At 34.6% G+C, this 23,047-nt stretch overlaps 1 protein-coding gene across 3 annotated transcripts in view; it reads left to right on the plus strand.

Annotated features, from left to right (window-relative positions):
• Positions 1-23,047, plus strand: part of LOC101887567 (tyrosine-protein phosphatase corkscrew) — a 152,231-nt gene that overhangs the window by 103,048 nt on the left and 26,136 nt on the right. The window contains exon 1 of one of the 3 annotated variants that reach the window (XM_005180424.4): positions 7,241-8,050. The exons of 1 other annotated variant lie outside the window; for it this stretch is intronic. In XM_005180424.4, coding sequence (XP_005180481.1) covers positions 7,323-8,050 — 728 coding nt within the window. In that variant the 5' untranslated portion in view covers positions 7,241-7,322. Of the gene's footprint in view, positions 1-7,240; positions 8,051-23,047 lie in introns of those variants that run through there. One more of the 3 variants, XM_005180425.4, reaches the window with a different exon arrangement.

Below are 23,047 nucleotides of genomic sequence, written 5' to 3' on the forward strand. Positions count from 1 at the left end.
CTACACAGGTTGTTTTTATTTTCACAACTTCTACTCCTCACTGATCAATAACAACAAAGATATTAATTTAAAGAAATTTTGTTTGGCCGGAATGGTTTGAGTGGTGGTATCTTCCTCTCATTAAAAAAACCTACCTTAAATCGTAAAATTATTTAAAATATGTCTTCTGGTTGGTTTTTGTTTACGGCGGATACAGATTTTGCCTAAATAGGTATGCCGAATTTTTAAAACGAAAGAGTAGGCGATTTTGTTTTCACCAAAGTGTGTGTGTTTAATTCATTCATTAATCGAAATAAAATTGAATCACAAAGTGTCTTGTTTTAGTCAGCTGGTCTAATTGGAAGACAGCAAAAAAACAAAACAAAAGACTTAAGACACAAACCTGTTGCATGACTTCTTCAAAGGAAAATTACAGATGAGACACTCTCTCATAATTCTGTTATTATTACTGCTGGCACAGCAGCAGAGGCACACCCCCCGCTAGATCTCTCACACTTAAATGCATACAACAACAAATTCATAATTTGTTTATTCATTTTTAATTTTATTATGATTGTTTTGTTTTTGTTTTTGTCGTTGGCCAATTCATAGAATTGAGCTCTGCGTGAGTAAAACAGCAACCACAACAACACCAGCAAATTGTTCATAGAGCGTAGATTTCTTTACCGCACACTACGTCGTATTTTGTTTGTTTTTTTTTTTTTTTTTTTGTATTGTTTTGAAAATTGTTACCGTGTGACCACAGATTGACTGGCTGACTTACTGACTGCCTACTAAACTGTGAGCCATTAAACATCAACTGTCTCTGTGGTGGCGACTGATGGATCATCAAGTCAATACGTCAATGGTTTTTTGAATTGAATTGTGTAACTTACGCACGTATCAGCAACTTGTTCTCTTTTTGCAGATGACATTTAAATAATTTTTTTGTATTGTAGTTTTGTTGTTTCTATTGTTATTAAAACAGTGGGGACCTAACCCTAAATCGTGGCTTCTTTCAGTAAATTAATGTTATCAAGTTTTAACTAAGAGTAGGTTAAGATTTTGGTAACATAAAAAATGATTCCTTGTAGAATTTCTACCGAACTTCTTCTAGAAGAACAGTAAATGTTCGCATAATTAACAAAAACAACAACTTTAGTACTGGTTCTTCCGAAGCCCCGTATAATGTTATTTTCCCACGTGTAACCACTGCAACGGCAATAAAAATCCTACCGACGTTTTCAGCTAAAATTTAAAGGGGGTAAACTGGGTCTGCATCAGAGTATGAATGTCAATCAGAACTGATTGATTCTAGAGGCTCTCTCTCTCTCTCTCTCACGACGTTAGACCTCCCTCTCTAGATAGCGTGTGTCCTTCCTGACACGACTCTTTGGGGGGGTAGTTCGAATGTCTCCCACCACAGCACCAGCAAGGGTACAGCAACAAAGGCATATGGTTATGCTGGCGTTCGGGAAGGACCTTCGCCTCCTTATGCTATCCACAGGTGAAGTATGTAGGCACCTCATCACAGTTCTCATGTAAGAATTCTAGATATTCTTCCACTGCGTAGTACTTGCATTCAGAGGCCACACAGGAGACGTATATTTGGCCACAGACAAAATATGACGTTAAAAGAGCTCCACAAGGACTCCTCGACCGCAGCCCAAGTGCTGCCAGTTAGAACCTTGAGAACCGAATTCCTACTTTTCATTTTGTCGAATATAGTTGTGGCTTCTTCGTACGACTTGAATATGTTGACAAATGTGACCTCTAGGATCGTGGGGAAGTGGTAAAAATTAAGTTTCCCTCTACCTGGCCATTGATTTAGTGGTGGATATTTTTAAATTCCTCGCGTGGAAGTAGGCGCAAAACTCCGCGAAATTTCACCTTGACACATATATCTTCAACAACATGGCCCGACGTCATAATTATACAATCATCCGCATACCTTACGTTCTTTGAGTCGTCTGGAGGGCAAGGAATTCCGGAAAGGTACAGATTAAACATTTCCTTTGAGAACTTCCTGTTTTACTTAACGGAGGAGTTTGAACTTCTTGTTCCGGATTTCCACGTAGGACTGGCGTTCCCACATATAGTTAATTATCCAACGTTTCAAACTTGGCCGGAGGAGACTGTATCAAACGCCTTTGATAGGTTAAGTGCTACAAGCACTGCTCTATGACACGGCTTGTTCTGGCTTAATCCCCGACTGAGATGTGTGAATATGTCATGCAATATTGTTGTACTATGCTGTAGATGGACTTAATCGGCAACTGGATAGCTTTATCTAATGTTGGACAGGAAAATATCAGTTTTCGCTACAAGCGCGAAAAGTGAAAACGACCTGTATGACTCGCCTTTTCCCATTTTTCAGGTTTCTCGAACGATATGGGTGGCTAGCGACACCTTGAGAACTTTTGTCAGGTACTCAACTCCCACCGAATCCAGTTCTTTCAACATTTATAGTGAGATGGCATCTGTAATCAATGCTTCTTATGGCTTAGCGTTTTGAATGACATTTCAACACCAACATCACCATCGTAAACTTTGGTGATGCCTCCTTTGCGAAAAGTGATCTAATACGACGAAGTACTCTTTGCTTCGCCCTATTGTTCTCAGGGTGCTCGTCAAATTGTCGGTTACAATATCCGCATACCTCTACGGATCAGTAACTGTAACTTCGTTGAAAATGACTGAGGTCCTATCATCGGGAACGACATAACCGTTATCCACAGCGTACTCATAACAGTTCCAATGTTGCAACACAGGACAAATGGTCCTTCCACTTCATTCCTCTTATGCTCCCGTACCAACCGGTTGACTTTCACTGTTAAATTACTGATTCTGGAAATCATTACTAGTCCCGCTGCCTCTTCTGGAAAATTTGGTCTTACTTCGCGTATTCGACTAGCAGCTTTATAGCGAGCGGCTGCGTTTCAACTAACCGAACATCAGAAGGATTGGGCAATACATTGAAGCGAAGGTTGGCGAACTGTTAATAAAGTGCGGCGTTCAAATTTATGAAATCGGGAAATCTGCTTATGGAGAAGATTATCGACAGATGGTCAGATCCAGGGTTGCCAAGTCACGTCATTTATCAGACCGGGTGGCACTATGGTTAAGTCTGGCAATCTGTGAAACTGGTATTTGGTACCAGATAGAGCTCGGAAATACCTTTGCCAAATTTTATCAAGATCGGTTGAGTTTTAGATGTAACTCCAATATATATGTTTACCAAATTTCGGGTGAATTGTGCACCAAATGGTTAATATCAGTCCAAATAACAATTTGGTACCAGAAATCTTATAGAGCTCGGAAATATCTTTGCCAAATTTAATCGAGATCGGCTATGATTTAAATATAGCTCCCATATGTATTCTTAATTCGATTTCAGGTTTCATGTGCTAATATCAGCCAAAATGGAGTGAATTTCGGGACGTACGTTTCCATTTTGTGGAACTCGCCTTCTCGAAGTGATATCATGCACTCTACAGTAATGTTAATTGGTTTAAAAGTTTAAAATGTCACCATTAAATTTGTTAATGGTGGGGTCGGAGACCTTATATGGCATGTAGATCGAGGATAGAAGGAGGAATTGAGATATGAAGGTGGTTTTGGAAATGTGTACTATAATTGTGCGAAAAGTACTGAATGGTTCTAAATTTGGTATTGGGTAGAGGAATAAAGATGAAATCATGAAATTTGATGTAGATGCCACTGTAGGTGTCTGTGGTTAAGATATGAAGGTGGTTTTCGAAGTGTATCATAATTGTGCGAAAAGTACTAAATTGGATGGTAGGTGAAGGGATAGAGCTGGATATCCGAAATCTGATATTGAGGTTTCTGTTGGTCTCTGGGATTAACAAAAAGTATTACCTAGTCCTAATATTGGTATTGGATGAACGAATAGAGTTGAAATCATGAAATTTGATATAGATGTCACTGTAGGTGTCTGCGGTACGAAAAGTTCTAAGTGGTACAAAAATGTTTATTGGGTAAAGGGATAGAGCTGGAATCCCGAAATGTGACATTGAGGTTTCTGTTGGTATCTGGGATTAAGATTTGGAGGTGATTTGGAAATGCGTCCTATACTTGTACGAAAAGTGCTAAAATGGAACTAAATTTGGTATTGCGTGAAGGCATAGAGCTGGAACCCTGAAATTTGATATTGAGGTTTCTGTTGCGATCTGTAATTGAGATATGAACGTCGTTTTGGAAATGTTTACTATAATTGTTCGAAAAATACTAAATAGTACTGAATTTGGTATTGGGTGAAGGTATAGAGCTGATTTTCTTAGATTTCATATAGAGTTCATTGTTGGTTTCTGAGGTTTACATAGGGAGACGTTGAAATAGGTTTGGGCGGAAAATTGCAAGTGGGTCCATTGGCAATGGATTTACTTATATCCTCGACGGTACACTTCAAAATGAAAGATTTTAAGAATTTTTTTGATGTGAGAAAAAGAAAGACCTGAATAAAATATAAAAACTTGACTTTCTGAAAATCTAGTACGATATATGAAGTTTTGATTTTGATTTTGAATTTTTGTCAAACTAAGCAAATTATGAATTTTGAGTACTAACACGAACTGCTGGAACGAATCTTAAATTTTAATATTAAGACTTATGTAAAGTGAAGAAGGAAATCGGATACGTTGTAATATTTATATGAGATATTTGTGAGATACGAAATGGACAATATTGACCGGCTTCTTCGGAACCTCCCGCCATAGGGGGCAACAGTGTGAAAAATAGTGCAAGTCAAAAAATGTTTAAATAAACGATTATTGGCTACGGATATACATTTGTCGGCTAAACCAATTGTTATTTTAGTACTTTCTGCTTTTGAATCTATTTTCAAAACATTTGCTTACTTATAATATTCAATTTAACTTCTCACGAAGTCTTACGTTCAGCTTATTTCCATAGATGGCGCCATGTATGTTATCATCTAAATGTCCTGCCTTTTTTCACACTCCCACACACATGAGTGTCACTTGTGCAAAGTTTCAGTATCCTAGCTTTGACAACTATGTTTGGGCGTTGGTGAATCATTCCGTCATTCCGTCCAGCTTACTCTGGTACTTGCAGAGCTGCAGATCGATCAGCTATCACAATACCTTTCCTTGTTATAAAATTATGTATAACATCTTATGGTATAAATTACCGTATTATCGGCAATTTTTTTGTCTTTATTTCATTTTCAAATCATAACAAAAAAACCACTGAAATTGCCGGTAAATTTCATTGAATTACGTACACTGCCAGAGGCATAATGCGCTCGCTCAGTTGGGCAGTCTGTTTTTGTTGAGAGGGACTGTGTTTGTGTTGGGGCAGGGGGTCTTAGTCATATTTCTCAGGCCAAGTTGTGTGTGAATTGTTGTTGTTACCATTGGGGATCCAATGAATGAGTTATATAGAGAGTAACTTTTCGTGAGAGAGAGACAGAGAAGAGTGCCTTGCAAAAAATATCGTTTCTCGTATACACACACACACACCTCCACACACTTGCTTGTTTTGTTTGTTTACCTTTATTTGAATGGTTGTTTAAAAACAAATGTAAGTTTTCAAACTCGATTCATTTACGTTCATACAGTCGAAGTGTTGAGAAGTGTTCTGAGAAGTGTTGCCGCGTATGAAACGCGTATTCGCATTATCATCAAATCACCTAGAAAGAAAAAAAGGCGCGCGCGCACCACTTGAACTAAAAAAAAAAAGATTTTCGAAAATCTTGAGAAAAACAAAAAAAAAAACGAATAAAAATGCCATCAAATTGAATTGAACTGAATTAAAGTTTGCTAAAGAAAACAGAAACACCCGATTTTTGGTTAAACATTTTGTCTTGAAAACTCAAAAAACAAAAACATCTGTGTGTGAGTGTGTTCAAATCGTGTTGCATTTTTTTGCCAAGTGATTGATCGTTAAATGGATGATTTGTTCAATTGAAGTTAAACAAGTTTCCTTGCAAAGAAAATTCCAAACACCGAAACGAAATCGAGTTTAACAATTTTGTAACCAAAATCTACAAAAACAACAGCAGCAGCAAAAACTAGTCAGTCAGTCAGTCAGTTTGAGAAAAGACATATATATATATATATATATATATACAACTGCACTTCGTCGTATGCGTAAAACTTGGAAAGCTCCACCCTCCATCCCTACAACGAATCCTCAACTCTTTAAATGAGGGGGAATTTTATGTGGTCATAATGCATTCATTGTATATCCATGAGCATTTGATGTGTGCCCAAATCAATCAAGAACAACAACAACAAGCGTCACAAAAACCCAAAATTCCGCTAAACAAAGTCCCAAAGAATTTCGATTCCTTGAAAAGTTGCCATAAAAATTTGTTAAAATCTCTGCAAGAGAAATACAATAAAGCGAATAAGAAAATTATTGTTAAATAGAAATAAATACAAATATTGAAAGTTAAGATATTTATATTAAAAAAAAACAACAAAATAATTAAGTGGAAAAATAAACATAATTATTTGTATTTAATAGAAGCAAAAGTGAAAAAAAGTGGGTGAAAACTACAACAACTTGAAAATCCTAAACACAAGCAACGAAGTTTTAGAAACAACGAAATTTTACAAAACCTAAGTGAAAAATTAAAAATTGTTTTCAAAAACTAAAATTGAGAAATAATTGAAAAAATCGTAAATGATAAATAATTATATTTAAAATAGATGTTTTTAACTTTTTTTAAAACTGATATTGAAAAATAAATTATTTTTTGTTGAAAACTCAAAATAAAACAGATATATTAAAAAAAAATAAAATATATTTAAAAATTTTATTTTTTTTTTTAAACTAATATTGAAAAATAGTTGAGAAAATATTTTTGCTAAAAACTCAAATAAAAACTTAATTTTTAAAAAGTAATTTCATGAAAATCCAAACAACGAAGTTACGACTGAAAAATAAAAATTAATAAAAATATAAAACATTGTATTTTTTTATTAAAATTAAAAAAACTAAAAACTCAAATAACAAAGCTAAAATTTGTAAAAAGAAAATATTAGAAAAATATACAAAACATTGTTTTTATATAAAGTTGAAAAAGAATTGAAGTTAAAAAGTCAAAACAAAATACATTTTTTAAAAATCATTGAAAAAAATCAAAACAACAAAAACATAAAACCATAAAAAGTGTTTTTTTTTTTTTTTTTTTTGTAAAATTTATATACAATTTTAAAACAAATAAAAATATTATTGATTAATATTCATAACAATTTTTTGCGCATAACTCAACAAAAAAAAACTAGTCAAAGAATCCAATACAACGAATTTGTATTCAAAGCCATTTTCTTAAAAATTAAAACAACAACACAAACATGCTCAACAAATATTTAACAAAAATTTCCAATGCTGTCCAGCATAAAAACAAAGAAAACCTTAAGCATCACAATCATCATCATCAAACGCTGACCAGCAGCAACAGCTACGATGAGACGCACAAACAAAATGCCCGCAATTTGGAATATGAACGGGCCATTGCCGCTTCATATGCTGCCATGTCCTCGTCGGCTGCGGGATCCACACCCAAAAAGAAGAAACCAAAAATTAATGTACACAGTACGAATAATACCAAAACTTGCCTTACCACAAATGAATTGGCCATTATAATTAAGGGAGAGTCACATCACAACAGCAACAACAACCACAACAAACGTCACACACTCAAGGAATCCCACAACATTTACTCATGCACCCCGCCCCCAGCCGGACCCCTGAGGGAGACAAAAAGTTCCCTGACTTTACATCTCTCGACATCGCCAACATCATCGGGTATTTATTCGAATGTTTCGTCGTCATATGGCTCGGCCAACTCGACCTCATTGAAAGTCCATTCATCAGCCTCCTCCTCCTCGTCGGGAGCTTCTTCATCAGCCTCGACGGAATCTCTCAATTCATCGGCAGCCAGTGAAACGCCCTATTCATCGAATGTCTCAACACCCACTTCATTGCCATCGTCGGGTAATTTGGTGTGGCCTGTATCCGCCAGCAGACTGCATTTGCCGCATGAATTGGCCATGCTGAGGATTAGAATGTGGATATTTCCGTGGGTATTTTTTTCTAATTTCAATATGTTTTTAGTATAACTTTAATATATATTTTAAATACTTCTGGGAAACTTTGGATTTTAGCGGTTGGTTTCAGAACAAAGACCTTAATAATAAATTGTTAAGTGTAAGCCGAGTAGTTTTGACTGGACTGAAATAGCAATTTGGCGCTATCTTGGAAATTTAAAAACTAATTTTTTTGAAGTGTTTCAGAAATAATTTTTTGATGTTGAAATGTTACAACAGAAGCCGACAGTCGGCCACCTACAAAAATTCCGTCAAAAAAAAAATTAAACAGGAGGAATTTTTAGCAAGTACTTCATCTTCTTTGCCAGCGAAAAGTCCAATTTTATATTCGTTCCAACAGTTCGTGTCAGGCCTTTTAATCAGAGTTGTGTCTATGTAGCTCATGGTTCAGTACATAAGTTTCTAAACGTATGAGTGATTTTATAAATTGCACACATTTCATATCACTCATACGCATTTCACACGATCGGAGTCCACGCAAGTAGACCTAGGAACTAGTTTGCTCGATCGAATATATATATATATATATATATATATATATATATATATATATATATATATATATATATATATATATATATATATATATATATATATATATATATATATATATATATATATATATATATATATATATTCAACGTCCCCATATGAGAACCCTAGAAACTAACAGTGACTTCAATATGAAATTTTAAAATTTCCGCTATATTCCAATACCAAATAACAAATTTAGTACACATATCCAAAGCAATCTACCTCTCTCCATTCTAGACACCAACAGTGATACAAAATTAGTACCATTTAGTACTTTTCGAAAAATTATAACCAACACCAACACCAGATACCAACAGTTCCAATACCAAATTTCGAAATTCCGGCTCTATCCCTTCACCCAATACCAAATTTAGTACCATTTAGTATTTTTGGTACAAATATGGGACAGATTTTCAATCCACCGCCAAATCTCGGTCTCACATACCAACAGCTATCTATACATAACATTTCAGAATTTTATATCATTCCTTCGCCCAATACCAAATAAAGTACCATTCGGTATTTTTGGTACAATTAAAAAAAAACATATCCAAAACCACCTGTCATGGCTACACCTGAAGAGATTTTAGATTTCAAGAACCACAGGGTGATATAAAAATAATGCAACAAAGTTAAACGCCATAATTTTTTCATTTTTTTTTTTTTTTTAATTTTTTTGAATGAAAGCGAAAAATGTCGGAAATAGCATTAACTTTTTGAATAAGTTTAGATTTGTTCGAATTGGTCACCTTTTACAGGAATTATGACCTTCAAACGGAAAATGAAACCGTCAAACGCTGTCCGAATGTTGCTATGCGGGTGATCGACACTTTGTTATTATTTAGTGCCAACCTTGCTTTCCAAAATACTCCAGACACAAAAGTCCAAAGGATTACTATCCGGAAATTTTGGTGGCCATTGTAGGCGCTGGAAATGAACCGAGGAACCTCATTTTGTTATCATTCTTGGGTTGCGCGTGCTGAGTGCTATGGTTCTGAGTCCTGTTGGAATGTCCAAGGTCTGCGCTCAAAATGTTTGCCCAAGGCTTTAATACACCCTCCAGAATATTTTCGCGATATCATTCGGCATTTATTCTGATGGCACGGTCGATTAATACGAGCGTAAATCGACCATCGGCTGTTATGGCGGCCCATACCATCACCATGGCCGGCGCTTGAGTTCTGGTGGCCAACCGAAGGTGCACATTTCCAGCTGACCTCTTTGGCAAGTAAACACGATCATTGTTTCTTTTTTGTTAACAAACTGCTGGACAACGAAGGTTTTCTCATCGGAGAGAACCAAATTCGGCAGTTCACCACATTCGGCCAAGCGAAGCAACTCTTTAGCTCTTTTGAGTCTATTTTCCTTCTGTTGCGGTGTAAGTTTTGGCACTTTTTGGAATCTCAATGGCTTTACAACCCGAACTCATTTTCAATATTTGCCAAATAAAATATTGCAATATGTTCAGCTCACGAGCCATTTTTCGGTCACTGCGACGCGGGTTTTGATCAAGTCGCTTCTTTACTTTTCGAACCATTTCTGCTGAGGTTGCTGGTTTCTTCCGTCCACTTCCTTGACGTCGGGTTGCGCTACCAGTATCACGGTAGCGAGCGATGGTGCGAGACACAAAAGTTTTATTCACATTTAAATGCTGGAGTGCTCTAACGATAGCCACTTGTGGTTTTCCAGCCAAATATAAAGAAATCACACTATCACGCTTGAATTCCATCACGAATTACTTTTTTTCTGGAAAATTCTCACTAAAATGCTTTTGTACGCTTCTAAACAATATAATGAGCTGTCACTGAAATAATTTTAACAGCTGTCGGACGGTTGGCTTTGAAATGACAGCAGTCTGAAGTTGGTTGCAATTTTCTCACCTCACCCTGTATATATATTATTGGGACTAAAATAAGGGTCCACGTGTTAGTATATTTCTAAATAAAAAAGTATTTTAAGTTTAGGATTTCAATCGCTAGATTTGTTTCATTTCAGATCCCGAATAATTTTTTTCCACTGAAAATTGTTCTATTTTTCAAAGGTTGCAAGATTTTCTGTTGCGTAGAAAGCCCCTTCGCATTTAGTGTCGTTTGTTTTCATTTTTTTTTCACTTTTGTTGTTGTTGGTTTTCTATTATTATTTACAAAAACAATTTATTCTTCGTATTTACAATTTGAATAGCATTTCCTTCCTTTGCCCTTAATTTTTTTCCAGAACACCAAATAGTTCCTTGTTTTAACGGAAATTCTTTGTCATTGCTCACCCCCGTTTCCGCTCAGTGTTTCATGGCAGAAATGTTTTGTTTATAAAATCAATTGATTTAATTGTAAAAAAACACAATTAAATCGTCACAAACATTGGCGTGGGTTAGACATTTTGTGTGGGTGTTCAGAAACCCTTTCAAACGTAGTTGGAAGTTTGAAAGGTTCTTTCATATTATTTAAAAAATATATAAACCAAAAAAGTTTTGAAAATATTTCAATTTTCTGGGTTAGACTTCCTTTCTCCTCTCCCTCGCTTCCATCCACGTCAATAACCAACCATTAAGCAGCGTTTTCAGTTATTTCAATATTTCCACTTTAGATATACAGAAAAATATACTTAAATACATTTAAATATGTATGTCTGTAGATATGCTGTGAGTGACAAATGTACAGAAATATAAAAAAATACGTGACTTCCTATCTACTTCAGAAAACAAAAAAAACAGCAACAACAAAAACACATTTATTCATACTGAATTTACTATTCCGAATCTCAGTGTTTTATTTTTTCATTATTTTATTTTTTGTTGGCCATTTTCATTAATTGCTGTCTTGTTGTTGTTATTGTTGTTTTTTTTTCACTTAATAAAAAAGTGCTAATTTTCTTTCATTTCTTTTGTCTGAGAGTTGTTGGGCCTACAAAGAGAGTTCATAGGTTCGCCATTAAAGCTGATCTTTTTTTTTGTTATATGGGGTAGTTGAAGGTGAGATTTTTTTTACAACTTTTTTTTACTAGTTCATTAACTATTCTTGAGATTTTTAACTGAACTCCGGACACAATTAAAATTCCATTTTTTTGTTGTACTATGTATGTAAACCATTAAAAATGTTTACTTTATGTTCATAATGCAATGAACGTTGTATAGTTGTAAAAATGAGCTCTACCGAAAATTGCCTCAGTCGGAAAGGTGATAATTAATAAGGGCTTCCTTTTTATGCCAATAATTCAGATTGTAAACTCAATTGGAGTTTTATGAAATCAAAACATTGTTCCAGCTTTGTGTTGAGCATATTTTTAGGAATATACAGGGGGAGATGAAAAAATTGCAACAAAGTCAAAAGCCATAATTTTTACATTTTTTTAAATTGAACAGTGTGGCTTGTTTGTTCGGGATACCGTAGTATTTTGTTGTTGCAAAATGGTCAGGCTTTATTCCTTTATTGTTGTTTTTATAAAAATAATGTTTTTTTATTAGTGGAGAACGATGGTAATGTTTACCAGGGGGTAAGGTAAATTTTATTGAAAGAAAGCAAAAAATGTCGGAAATAGCATTAAATATTAGAACAAGTTTAAATTTCTTCGAATTGGCCTCCTTTGGCACAAATTATGGCCTTCAAACGGCCAATGAAACCACCGTCACACATTGCCCGAATGTTGCTCTGCTGTATTTTGGCCCATTCTAGACGAAGCGTTTGCTTAAGGTGATCGACACTTTGGTATTTTTTAGTGCCAACCTTGCTTTCCAAAATACTCCAGACACAATAGTCCAACGGATTGGTATCCAGAGATTTTGGTGGCCATTGTGCGCTGGAAATGAAGCGAGGAACCTCATTTTGTAAACATTCTTGGGGGGCGCATGCTGAGCCCTGTTGGAATTTCCAAGGCCTACGAGCAAAATGTTTGCGTGCCCAAGGTTTTAATGCACCCTCCAGAATATTTTTGCGAAATATTCGGCATATATTCTGCGACCACGGTCGATTAATACGAGCCCAGAGCGACAATCGGCTGTTATGGCGGCCCACGCCATCACTATGCCCGGCACTTGAGTTTTGGTGGCCAACCCAAGGTGCCATTTTCAAATGACCTCTTTGGCAAGTAAACACGATTATTTTGTTTGTTTACAAGCTGCCGGACAACCAACGTTTTCTCATCGGAGAAAACCAAATTCGGCAGTTCACCACTTTCGGCCAAGCGAAGCAGCTCTTTCGCTCTTTTGAGTCTATTTTCTTTCTGTTGCGGCAGTTGACCGCTTTCGGCCAAGCGAAGCAACATTTTAATTATTTTCAGTCCATTTTCATTCAGATGCGGTGTAAGTTCTTGCACTTTTTGGAATTTCAATGGCTTTACCCCGAACTCATTTTTCAATATTTGCCGAATGGAATATTGCGATATATTCAGCTCACGAGCCATTTTTGGCCGCTGTGACGGGGGTTTCGATCAAGTCGCTTCTTTACTTTTCGAAGCATTTCTGCTGATGTTGCTGTGCTGTTTTCTTCCGTCCACTTTCATGTCGTCGGGCTACGCTACCAACATCACGGTAACGAGCGATGGTACGAGACACAAAGGATTTATTCAAATTTAAATGCTGGAGTACTCTAACGACGGCCACATCTGGTTTTCCAGCCAAATATAAAGAGATCACACTAACACGCTTGAATTCCATCACGAATAAGTTTTTTTCCTGGAAAATTCTCACCAAAATGCTTTTGTACGTTTATAAACAATATAATGAACTGTCACTGGAATAATTTTAACAGCTGTCGGACGAGTGGCTTAAAAATGACAGCAGCCTGAAGTTGGTTCCAGTTTTTTCATCTCACCCTCTATTGTATATGGGAAGGATTTACGTCTTAACGATTCTGCTTTGCCAACCTCCCAAGGTTCTTCAATTAGAAAGTCCAAGAATTTCAGATTTGTATTTATTCAGTTTTTTTGGGTGGCAATCTATGATTATTTTCTTAAGAAATTTGCACATTTTAGCCACTGCAAACAAATAACAAAACCACAAATTTGAATGGGAGACAATCTCTTTTGAATAAAAATAAAAATGCAAACAAACATGTGACTTTTGCGAATACCAAAAAAAAATTGTCAAATATCTTACTTCTGTAGTTAATTGTGTACACTTAAAAAATGGCGTATTTTGTGGTTGCTTTTATAAACAATAACCCATTTGAGCTCTGACATCTTCAATGACATTTGTCTTAAAAAAAAGAGCACAGGTCTGTTCGTTTTCACTCGGAAGTGAAACTTGCTCGAGAGAGGGATTGCTCGGAGAGTTTTTGTTTTGTATCCTTTATTGGATCAGAATATCGACAACGCTTTTTAACGCGTTTAATTTTTTTTTATAACAATGGTATGACAAAAACTAAGAGGGTGTTCGACAGGAGTAGAATTTGCTCGTTTTCGAACGAATTTTTATCCCACTCAACATGGAGCAAGGGATGCTCGCTCTTATTCGATCGAAAGCGCTAAATGGAATTTAGCTCCTTTTCTTGTTTTTGTTTTTCTACTCTAAGGAGTGCTCCCGCCTGACTTCAAGCGAGTCGCTCTCCTTATTAGAATTCTAGCGAGTATTTCGGTGGTCTGCTATTAAATAATCAATACAAGATTTAAAATGTTGACACACTGGAGAAAAGTTGAAATTGTCCGCTCTTGTGTGAGGCTGATTTAATAAAAATTATAAAAAAATGTGATTGGTTGATGGTGAGAACAATTCCATGATTTCACAGCTTGGTGGAGGCTAAACATTTACGAATAGGCCGAATTGGTGGATAAAAGCCAAATTCTTAAAAACCCTGAAATGAACTGATCTGGAGGAGACTATTTTTTATGCCTCATAGCTTTACAGAATGGAGAATTCTAACAATAAATAAGTAATTTGGCAGGTCAGAGGAGACTAAAAATTGTCCTTGAAATTTATTATTTTATAAAACATACAGTTTGCAAAAGACTATATTTATTCAAAAACACTATTTAGCCGTTTGAAATAGACTAAAAAGTCTTGATAAATCATTTGTCAGAGTGAGAGACATTTAAAATTTCTTAAAATTTCGCTTTATACAGATAAGTCTAGAGCTGTATGTAGACTAGCGGGCGCCGTCTATACTTCAGCTTCTTTAGTGACATTTTTTTGCACAGTGCATACTTTTGGGCAGATCTGTACTGAAATATAGTGAAGTCATAATTTTGATCAGCATTTTTAAAAGGTCGTTTGCAGAAAATTCCTATGGCAGAATGATACTCGTACTCTAGATATCTGTGTTACAACGAGCGCCATCTATATCTTAATTTGCATCCCGGCAATTATATTAGAAAAAACGATCTATATGAAATTCGTTTTCATCAATCTCTGTTTAAGTTTCTTAACCAGTATCTAATTTTCTAACTCATTTTTATACCCTCCACCATAGTATGGAGAGTATATTAAGTTTGTCATTCCGTTTGTAACACCTCGAAATATACATTTCAGACCCCACGAAGTATATAAATATATTCTTGATCAGCATAAAATTCTATGTCACTCTAGCTTCCGAACGAAATAAGGCAGGTTGATAAAATTTTACTCAAATGTATATTATGTCCGCAGAACTTTTTGTATTAAAAATGGACCGTTTAGGTCCACGTTTTGGTATAGCCCCATATAATGGTACCTCCCTTTTTTCGGTATTTTGGGGATTTAAGCTACAATATTTACTGGAAATGTTTGAAATTCGGCATTTGAATCGTTATTTAATACAGTCTATGACAGAAAATCATCTGTGCAGGTCCACGTCTTCGTATAGCCCCCATATAACGGTACCTCTCGATATTCGGTATTTTGATGATTTTAGCTACATCATTCACCGATTTTTTTTAAGTTTCGCATTTGAATATTATAATGACTTATGACAAAAATTGCCTATGCAGGTCCACGTCGTCGTATAGACCCTAATATTTTTAAGATTTTAACTGAGTTTTTAACAGATTTTATTTTCTTAAAAAATTGCCAAATTCGTTCCAAATGGTGGAGGGTATTAAAAGTTCGGGCCGGCCGAACTTACAGCTGTTTTACTTGTTTGAGTTACCGACAAAAATCGTTAACTTTGAGACCCAAAATTTTGATATAAAAAATGTGTTAAGGTTGACAACATTGGTATATATCGGTAGGTCTTAGCGACTACTTTGATTTCGTGGCAAACTTACCGAAAAATTTCCTTAATTAGCGAAATTGTAAGCATTTTAATTTTGCCGATTTTTGCCGGTAACTGAATAAATGGGGAAACTCAAACAAGAATCTGTGTTGTACTTAGCGCCATCTATACGTCAGTCAATGCCGCGAACGCCATTTATAGCGTATACTTTATACCATAAAATTTATAGCGTATACTTTAAGGTGTTCAGTTGGGCGTGGCTCGGTCCAATTACAACGGATTATTCGCATTGATTTGCATTTGTTCCCGTACAAAATTCAATTGACGCAAAGAATGTTGCCTGCGGACAAGCCTCGCCGATTGGAATGGGCCCAAAGGTCCGTCGAATATGGGGAACCCTGTATCTCTAAAATATAGAGCGTCATCTGTACTTTAGCTTTAGTTGGACTCTTTGGCAGAATTTTAGTGCAATGTGCATACTTTTAGGCAAATCTGTGCGAAACCATAATTGGAACCTATTAGAGCATAATCTCGAGACAATAAAAGTTAAAAAAAAATCTTTCAACTAAAATTTAAAAAAAAATGTACTTTTGACAGGATTTTTTTGCTTAGTATTTTAGAGTACTACTTTCTCATCTGGTCTGGACAACGACAATGATGACCGAGTTCCCTAAATATTTTTTCTCTTTTTTTTTTCCTCAATAACAAAAGATTCTCAAATATTTGATATCTATAATTGGTGGTATTTAAAAATTTCTTTGTTGCCTTCATTAACAAAATGACTTTTCAGGGGAACTGAGTTTGACTGATTGATTGATGTTTTACCTCGACTACTTTAGTTTCATTTTTGTTGTTCTTTTTGTATATATTCCAATATTATATTATGGTGGGTGGTGTTTTGACTTTCAGGTCTTGTCTTGTATATCGTTCACATTTTTTTTTCTGTTCAACACTCTGTTAAACATTTCAATTAACACAATTTTGTGGTTGTTATTTTATTTTTGTTTTTTTTTTTTTTTTTTCTCTCTCTCTTTTGATAATATTAAGGCAAAATTTTAAGAATTTTAAAACAATGCTCACCATTGTTGTGGAAATATTTACATTTTTTTTTGAATCAATATTGAAATCTATATATATAAATGTAAGTTGTGTTAGTTACTACGCTTATAACTTAAGAACAGCTGGACTGATTTTAACGATTCACACAAATTCGGAGTTGTCTCCTCTCCGAAAAGGATAATATCCAGAAAAATCGCGTAAAAATGTGATATATTAACATTTTCATTTTGACTTTTCAAATGTACAATAGTAATGTTTTATTTTGTATGATTTTTTTCCATTTTGACTTTGACTTTGACTTTTTGAATTCGAATATTAATATCAATTTATTTAATTGACTTGATTTCTTGAGAACTGAAATTGATGACGGGTTACATGGAAGTGTAGTACCGAATTATGTGGTGGCGAAACGGAATAGATGATATCGAAATAATTTAACGCGGTCACACCAAAAGAAAGATAATTATTAATTAAAAAATAATTACTTTGTCAAAATAGCTAAAAAAAATCACGGAAAAGAGATCTCATTGCAAAAATTCTCAAATCGGGAAAAAATCGAAAAAATTTTCAGTGGAATCGAATTTTAAAATGATAGTAATGGTCTTTGAACATTTGCTGTAATAAATCAGCGAACAGGTTGAAGATTTTTTCAATTTGTTATTCGTCTTTTGTCATTTTTTTCAATTTGTATTATCATATTGAATTCAGTGGATTTTTTGTGAACAAAATAAAGAAAAATTTTTCACTATATACAATTTTTCACAAAAAAAAAAAAAAAAAAATGAAATAAGTGCGAAATACGATGTTAACTGACATCTAATTTTCGATTACAGGGCCGACATCGTGGTTCAGATGGAAGATGCGAACACATTTAAACAACCAAAAATTACAGAAAAAGCCAAATGGAACTCATTTCAAATCGTGGACCTACTTCTTTCATGTAACAATAATCCGTCCAATGCAAAATTTTTTGGGAGTGCAATCAGTAAAATACCAAATATAAAGGGTGGAAAATAGTAGAGCGAATGAGACTCTTAGTAAGAAAAGGATTTCTATCTTTCCAGAAATTCTTCACAAACATTCAAGATACCTTAAACGACTTTTGCAGGTCATGATATCGATCATAACTCACGATAAGGGTACATCCCGATTTCATATTTATATAACCATCATATGATTTAAGCTATTTTTGGGGTCTTGGCCACTTTTTTCATTGCTTGGCCCATATTTGGCATCATTGTCTCTAAGGGGTTAGGGAACCATCATACAGATAATTGCCACATGGGAATTTTTTTAAGTAAAGTCCCCACATTGGAGTATACCCAAGTCCACTTTCACATATAATGTGTGGTCAGAAAATAAAATTTTGTATTCTATTGGATTTGTAACCCCCAAGACAATATTGGTTGGAAACGTATATTTGGGATATACATCTATATGAAATAAATTGTGGAAACACGAACAAATTACAAATATATGAAATTAGCACGGGACCGAATATTTGTTGAATCGTCATTGAATTATACTATGATGAAAAATATGGTGGATAAAACTATTTTTACTCATTTAAATCACGCGAAATTTTTTTCAGTTGTTGTTGTTCTGCTATATTTTTGATTTGGTCTCTATTTGTCATATTGGATTATAAGGGCTAGAAGAATGTTTTCAATATAGGTCGATGTCTCGGAGTAATGCCCATATAAAAGTACCTCCTGATTTTACCATATTTCAAAGGATTTGGCTAAAAATGTGTATTTGGGGGTGAAAATCTTACACAAAAATTTGAACATACCTGCAAATTTTAGAATTTTTTCCCTATAATAGTACCCCCTCAAGTCCACTTTTTGGCGGACAAACAGACCGACAAGGTTAGAGGGACTTATAAGAACTCTAATGGACAATCTGAGGTGCTAATGGCTTTAAAAAAGTAATTTACTTTGGCTATTCTTAATTCATTCAACTCTCAATTAAGAGGTGTACAAAATACAGTAAATTCCAAATTACTGCTCATTTGAATGGAAAATTATACTACGATTTTTACCATACTAAAAATTAATTTGATCCCTTACATGGGGATAAGATTGATATATACATTTTAATAGATTTGTATAGCACATCCACACCTTTGAAGTCCCCGGTTTAAATATTGAAGCCCACGGCTTAAATATGGGTACAGGTATTTAAAAAGCCTTTTAATCGACCAGTACGCGAACACTTATATCATTCATATCTTTGAATAATTATGCTTTGACAAATATGCATAATAGACAAAAAGTACGGGCCGGCAAGGCGGACCGGGCCAGCTAGTGTTAAATAAAAATATATTCAATTTTTTTTTTTTTTTTTTTTTTTTTGTGAATGGAATTTCTTAGGCATTTCCTTAGTATTGTAGAACATAAATAAACAAATAAGACAACACGATACTCTACTATATTTACTTTAATAAAAATTAAAAAAATAATAACATTTTGCTCTTGCTTGGAAACAGCTTCTCAAAATTTACAAAAAAAAACCCAATAATTTCATTATTTCTTTGCCAAGAAACTCTTTGCTCCTTCCCTTCCTTGAAAATGTAAATCATTTCTTTAAATTTATAACTTATTTATCATACAATTACATTTTTGTTCACATCATTTATTTCTCCCTCAAAAAATTAACAAATCTGGTGAAATTGTCCGCTGTATTGTCTTTATTTAAAACTTTAGCATCATAATTCACAAATTACTGCGTCAATAATGATAATTGTGTGTCATTACACTGAATTACACTGGTTTAAGAAAAATGTGTCAGTCAGTCTCATGTGCTGATGTTTATTTGGAAATCGGCAAACTTAAACTACCGTTATGTGTTAAAAATAATCGAAAGCATCATCGATGTAACAGTTCATAAACAAATGATTATAAACGTTATTGCAAACATGTTTGTACGACATGTGATTTTTGGTGCTAAAGAGAGCGAGAGAAAAGAGATACAAATATTCATGGAGGGAGAAATGGCTGGAGAAGGGCTTTTTATCAAACCAAAAATCCTAAGAATCTACGAAAAAATATAACAGTGATGGATAGTACATAAAAAACGTGAGAATAAAACCTATTAATAAAGCGTCCCCTTAAAAAAGCCCCCGTGGGGAAAAGACAACCCGTCTTTCATTGTTGAGTGGTTAAAATGTCCTAAATATTTGTTATAAAAATATTCCTTAAAAACTACTTATGATAATCTGACTTAACCTAAATTAGCATTAGGTATAAAAGAGAAGCATAAAGAGAAAGAGAACACATTCCTATGTACCACATCACCATAAATCCTATGGGGAGCTCATAAACACGCATAGTTATCTCATTTTGAGGATCTTCATAGAATTACTTTCTGAGTTGATTTATGCATGTCAGTCCGTCCGTCTGCCGATATGTTCCTGTGAACAAAATGCAGGTCACATTTGTTATCCGATTGAGGTGAGATTTTCCAAACAATATTTGTTTGGCCCATGGACGAACCTTATTGAGAATCGGTTTAGATATAGCTCCCATATATATCTTTAACCGATTTCGTGTTAATTGTTCATCAAATGGCTAATATCAGTCCAAATGGCCTGAATTTCTGTACATCCTACCGAGTTTAGTCTAGAAGTAAGTACAACAAATTTGGTGAAAATCGGTTCAGATATAGCTATTGATCCCATGAGATAAAGAAGTACAACAAAGTCAAACGCCACAATTTTTATTTTTTTTTTTTTAAATTTTATTGAATGATATCAAAAAAAGGTCGGAAATAGCATTAAATTTTAGAATAAGTTTAGATTTGTTCGAATTGGTCACCTTGCAAACGGCAAATGAAACCGTCACACGCTGCCCAAATGTTGCTCTGCGTTATTTTGGCCATTGTGCGCTGAAAATGAAGCAAGGAACCTTATTTTGTAAGCATTCTTGGGTGGCGCGTGCTAAGTGCGATGGTGCTGAGTCCTGTTGGAATGTCCAAGGTCTGCTGCGAAGGTGCACATTTTCAGCTGACCTCTTTGGCAAGTAAACACGATCATTTTGTTTGTTTACAAACTGCTAGACAACAAATGTTTTCTCATCGGAGAAACCCAAATTCGGCAGTTCACCACTTTCGGTCAAGCGAAGCAACTCTTTAGCTCTTTTGAGTCTATTTTCTTTCTGTTGCGGTGAAGTTCTTGCACTTTTTGAAATTTCAATGGCTTTACCCCGAGCTCATTTTTCAATATTTGCCGAATGGAATATTGCGATATGTTCAGCTCACGAGCCATTTTCGGCCACTGTGACGCGAGTTTCAATCAAGTCGCTTTTTTACTTTTCGAACCATTTCTGTTGATGTTGCTCCACTTCCCTGACGTTGGGCTACGCTACCAGTATCACGGTAACGAGCGATGGTACGAGATACAAAAGATTTATTCACATTTAAATGCTGGAGTGCTCTAACGATATCCACTTGTGATTTTCCAGCCAAAAATAAAGAAATCACACATTCACGCTTAAATTGAACTGAACTGAAGTTGTTTGCACTTTTTACATCTCAGCCTGTATATTTTTAAATATTTCGAAACCAAAATTTTGGATTTTTCAATTTTTTTATTTGTTATTCGTTTCTGTAACTATGGTTTTTATATTAACATGTCTCTGCCATGAGCAATTACTCTATGTATTATAGACACAAACCATTGGCCCAAAGTGCATTTTATCTAGTCTATACCATTTAGGCCGGCTCCGCCAGACTTTTGACTTTTACTTACTGGTTTAGAATTAGAAGATCTTTTTTAGTCTTTTTATAGGTCTCCTAATAATTGGCTCAGGGAAGGTTATTTTATTTTTCCTTTGTTTAAAAATCGTAAATGTTGTGCAAATATTGTCTTTTTAACACTTTAGGATGTCCTTCTCCTTGGATTTCATATCAGTGATAGGAATTTTCTTTAACAGAGCAACCAGAAACAACCCAAGAGATTGTATAAATGTACCAAAAGTTGTATACCTTAAATTGATGGAAAATGTCTAAAACGTCTCGTCATACCAACACCATATCTCCCTCTTTTTTTTCCTATCCCACAAATATCCACCCAAAATTTCACACATCATATCAATAATAATTAGTACCTCACAGACGTCATGAGTTGTGTGTGCGTGTGTGTGTATTGTCAATTAACAGCCATCCATACATCTGAAATCACAACAAATACAAGTATTGAATGAAAAGAAGTGGCGATTTTATATTTAAACCTGATCAGACATCATGAAGCTAACCAAATGGGAACAATGGCAAACAATGGTTTTTATTATTTCAATGATTATTATTTGTTATTGTTATTATTACTGGCGTTTTTCGCCAATATTTTTTGGTGTTACTTAAATTTATCGATTAATTTGCAAAAACGTCGGTCGTCATGACTGTCAATAATTGTGGCGTTGTGGAATGAATTTTAGCCGCTGCTGCTGACATTAATTTCACATAACCGGTATCAAGACAATGACCCCAAAACAAAAGGAAGGGCCACAATTATCCAATGATAATTACATTTTTTTTAATTTTCTCTTTAATTGTTTCCTTTTGCTGCAAAGAAATCGGACAAGGATTCAATTTACATTTAAAACAAAAATCAAGAAAAAAAAGTGTCATTCCGACAAATATGTGCCACCACATAAATTCTCAAAACAATATTATGGTCAATGTCATCGACTTTTATGCAGTTGTTGTCATTGCTAATCGATTTGTGTTTATTTACAAATATTTGTAAATTAAAATCAATTTTGGTTCCAAAACCAAACTAGAAAAATGAATTTCAATTAAAAAACAACGACACAAAAAAACTTGAACCACAAGACTGTTAAAAAACGGCAGACAACCAGCCAGCCAGCAACAGCCAAATATCACCTTCATTGTGTAAGCACTTAGAAACTAAACAAATATTGAAATTAAATTCAAATAAGCACAAAATATGTCTTAGAATCAGTAATAAAAACAAAAAAATCTAAAACAATGCCATCACATGCCTATTTAGAATTTGGTTTAAGGTCATAAATGTCTAAAATGAGAACAAAATATTTTCAGACATTCACAATCGATTAGTGGGCCCATGTGAACCATACCTCTTTAGATCAAAGATTAGAATAGATCTGTCCATGGAAGATCTTAGAAATGTCATCTGGCTAAAGAATACATTATATAGGTCTCCAGGCTATAGAAGACTTTCTAAGAACCTTACTGTTCAAAATCTTCTAAGTGGCTTCTTTTTAAAGAAGAAGCTTCAAA

This window comes from Musca domestica, unplaced genomic scaffold, assembly GCF_030504385.1.
Source record: "Musca domestica strain aabys unplaced genomic scaffold, Musca_domestica.polishedcontigs.V.1.1 13, whole genome shotgun sequence".
In the NCBI taxonomy this organism is placed as follows: Eukaryota; Metazoa; Arthropoda; class Insecta; order Diptera; family Muscidae; genus Musca; species Musca domestica.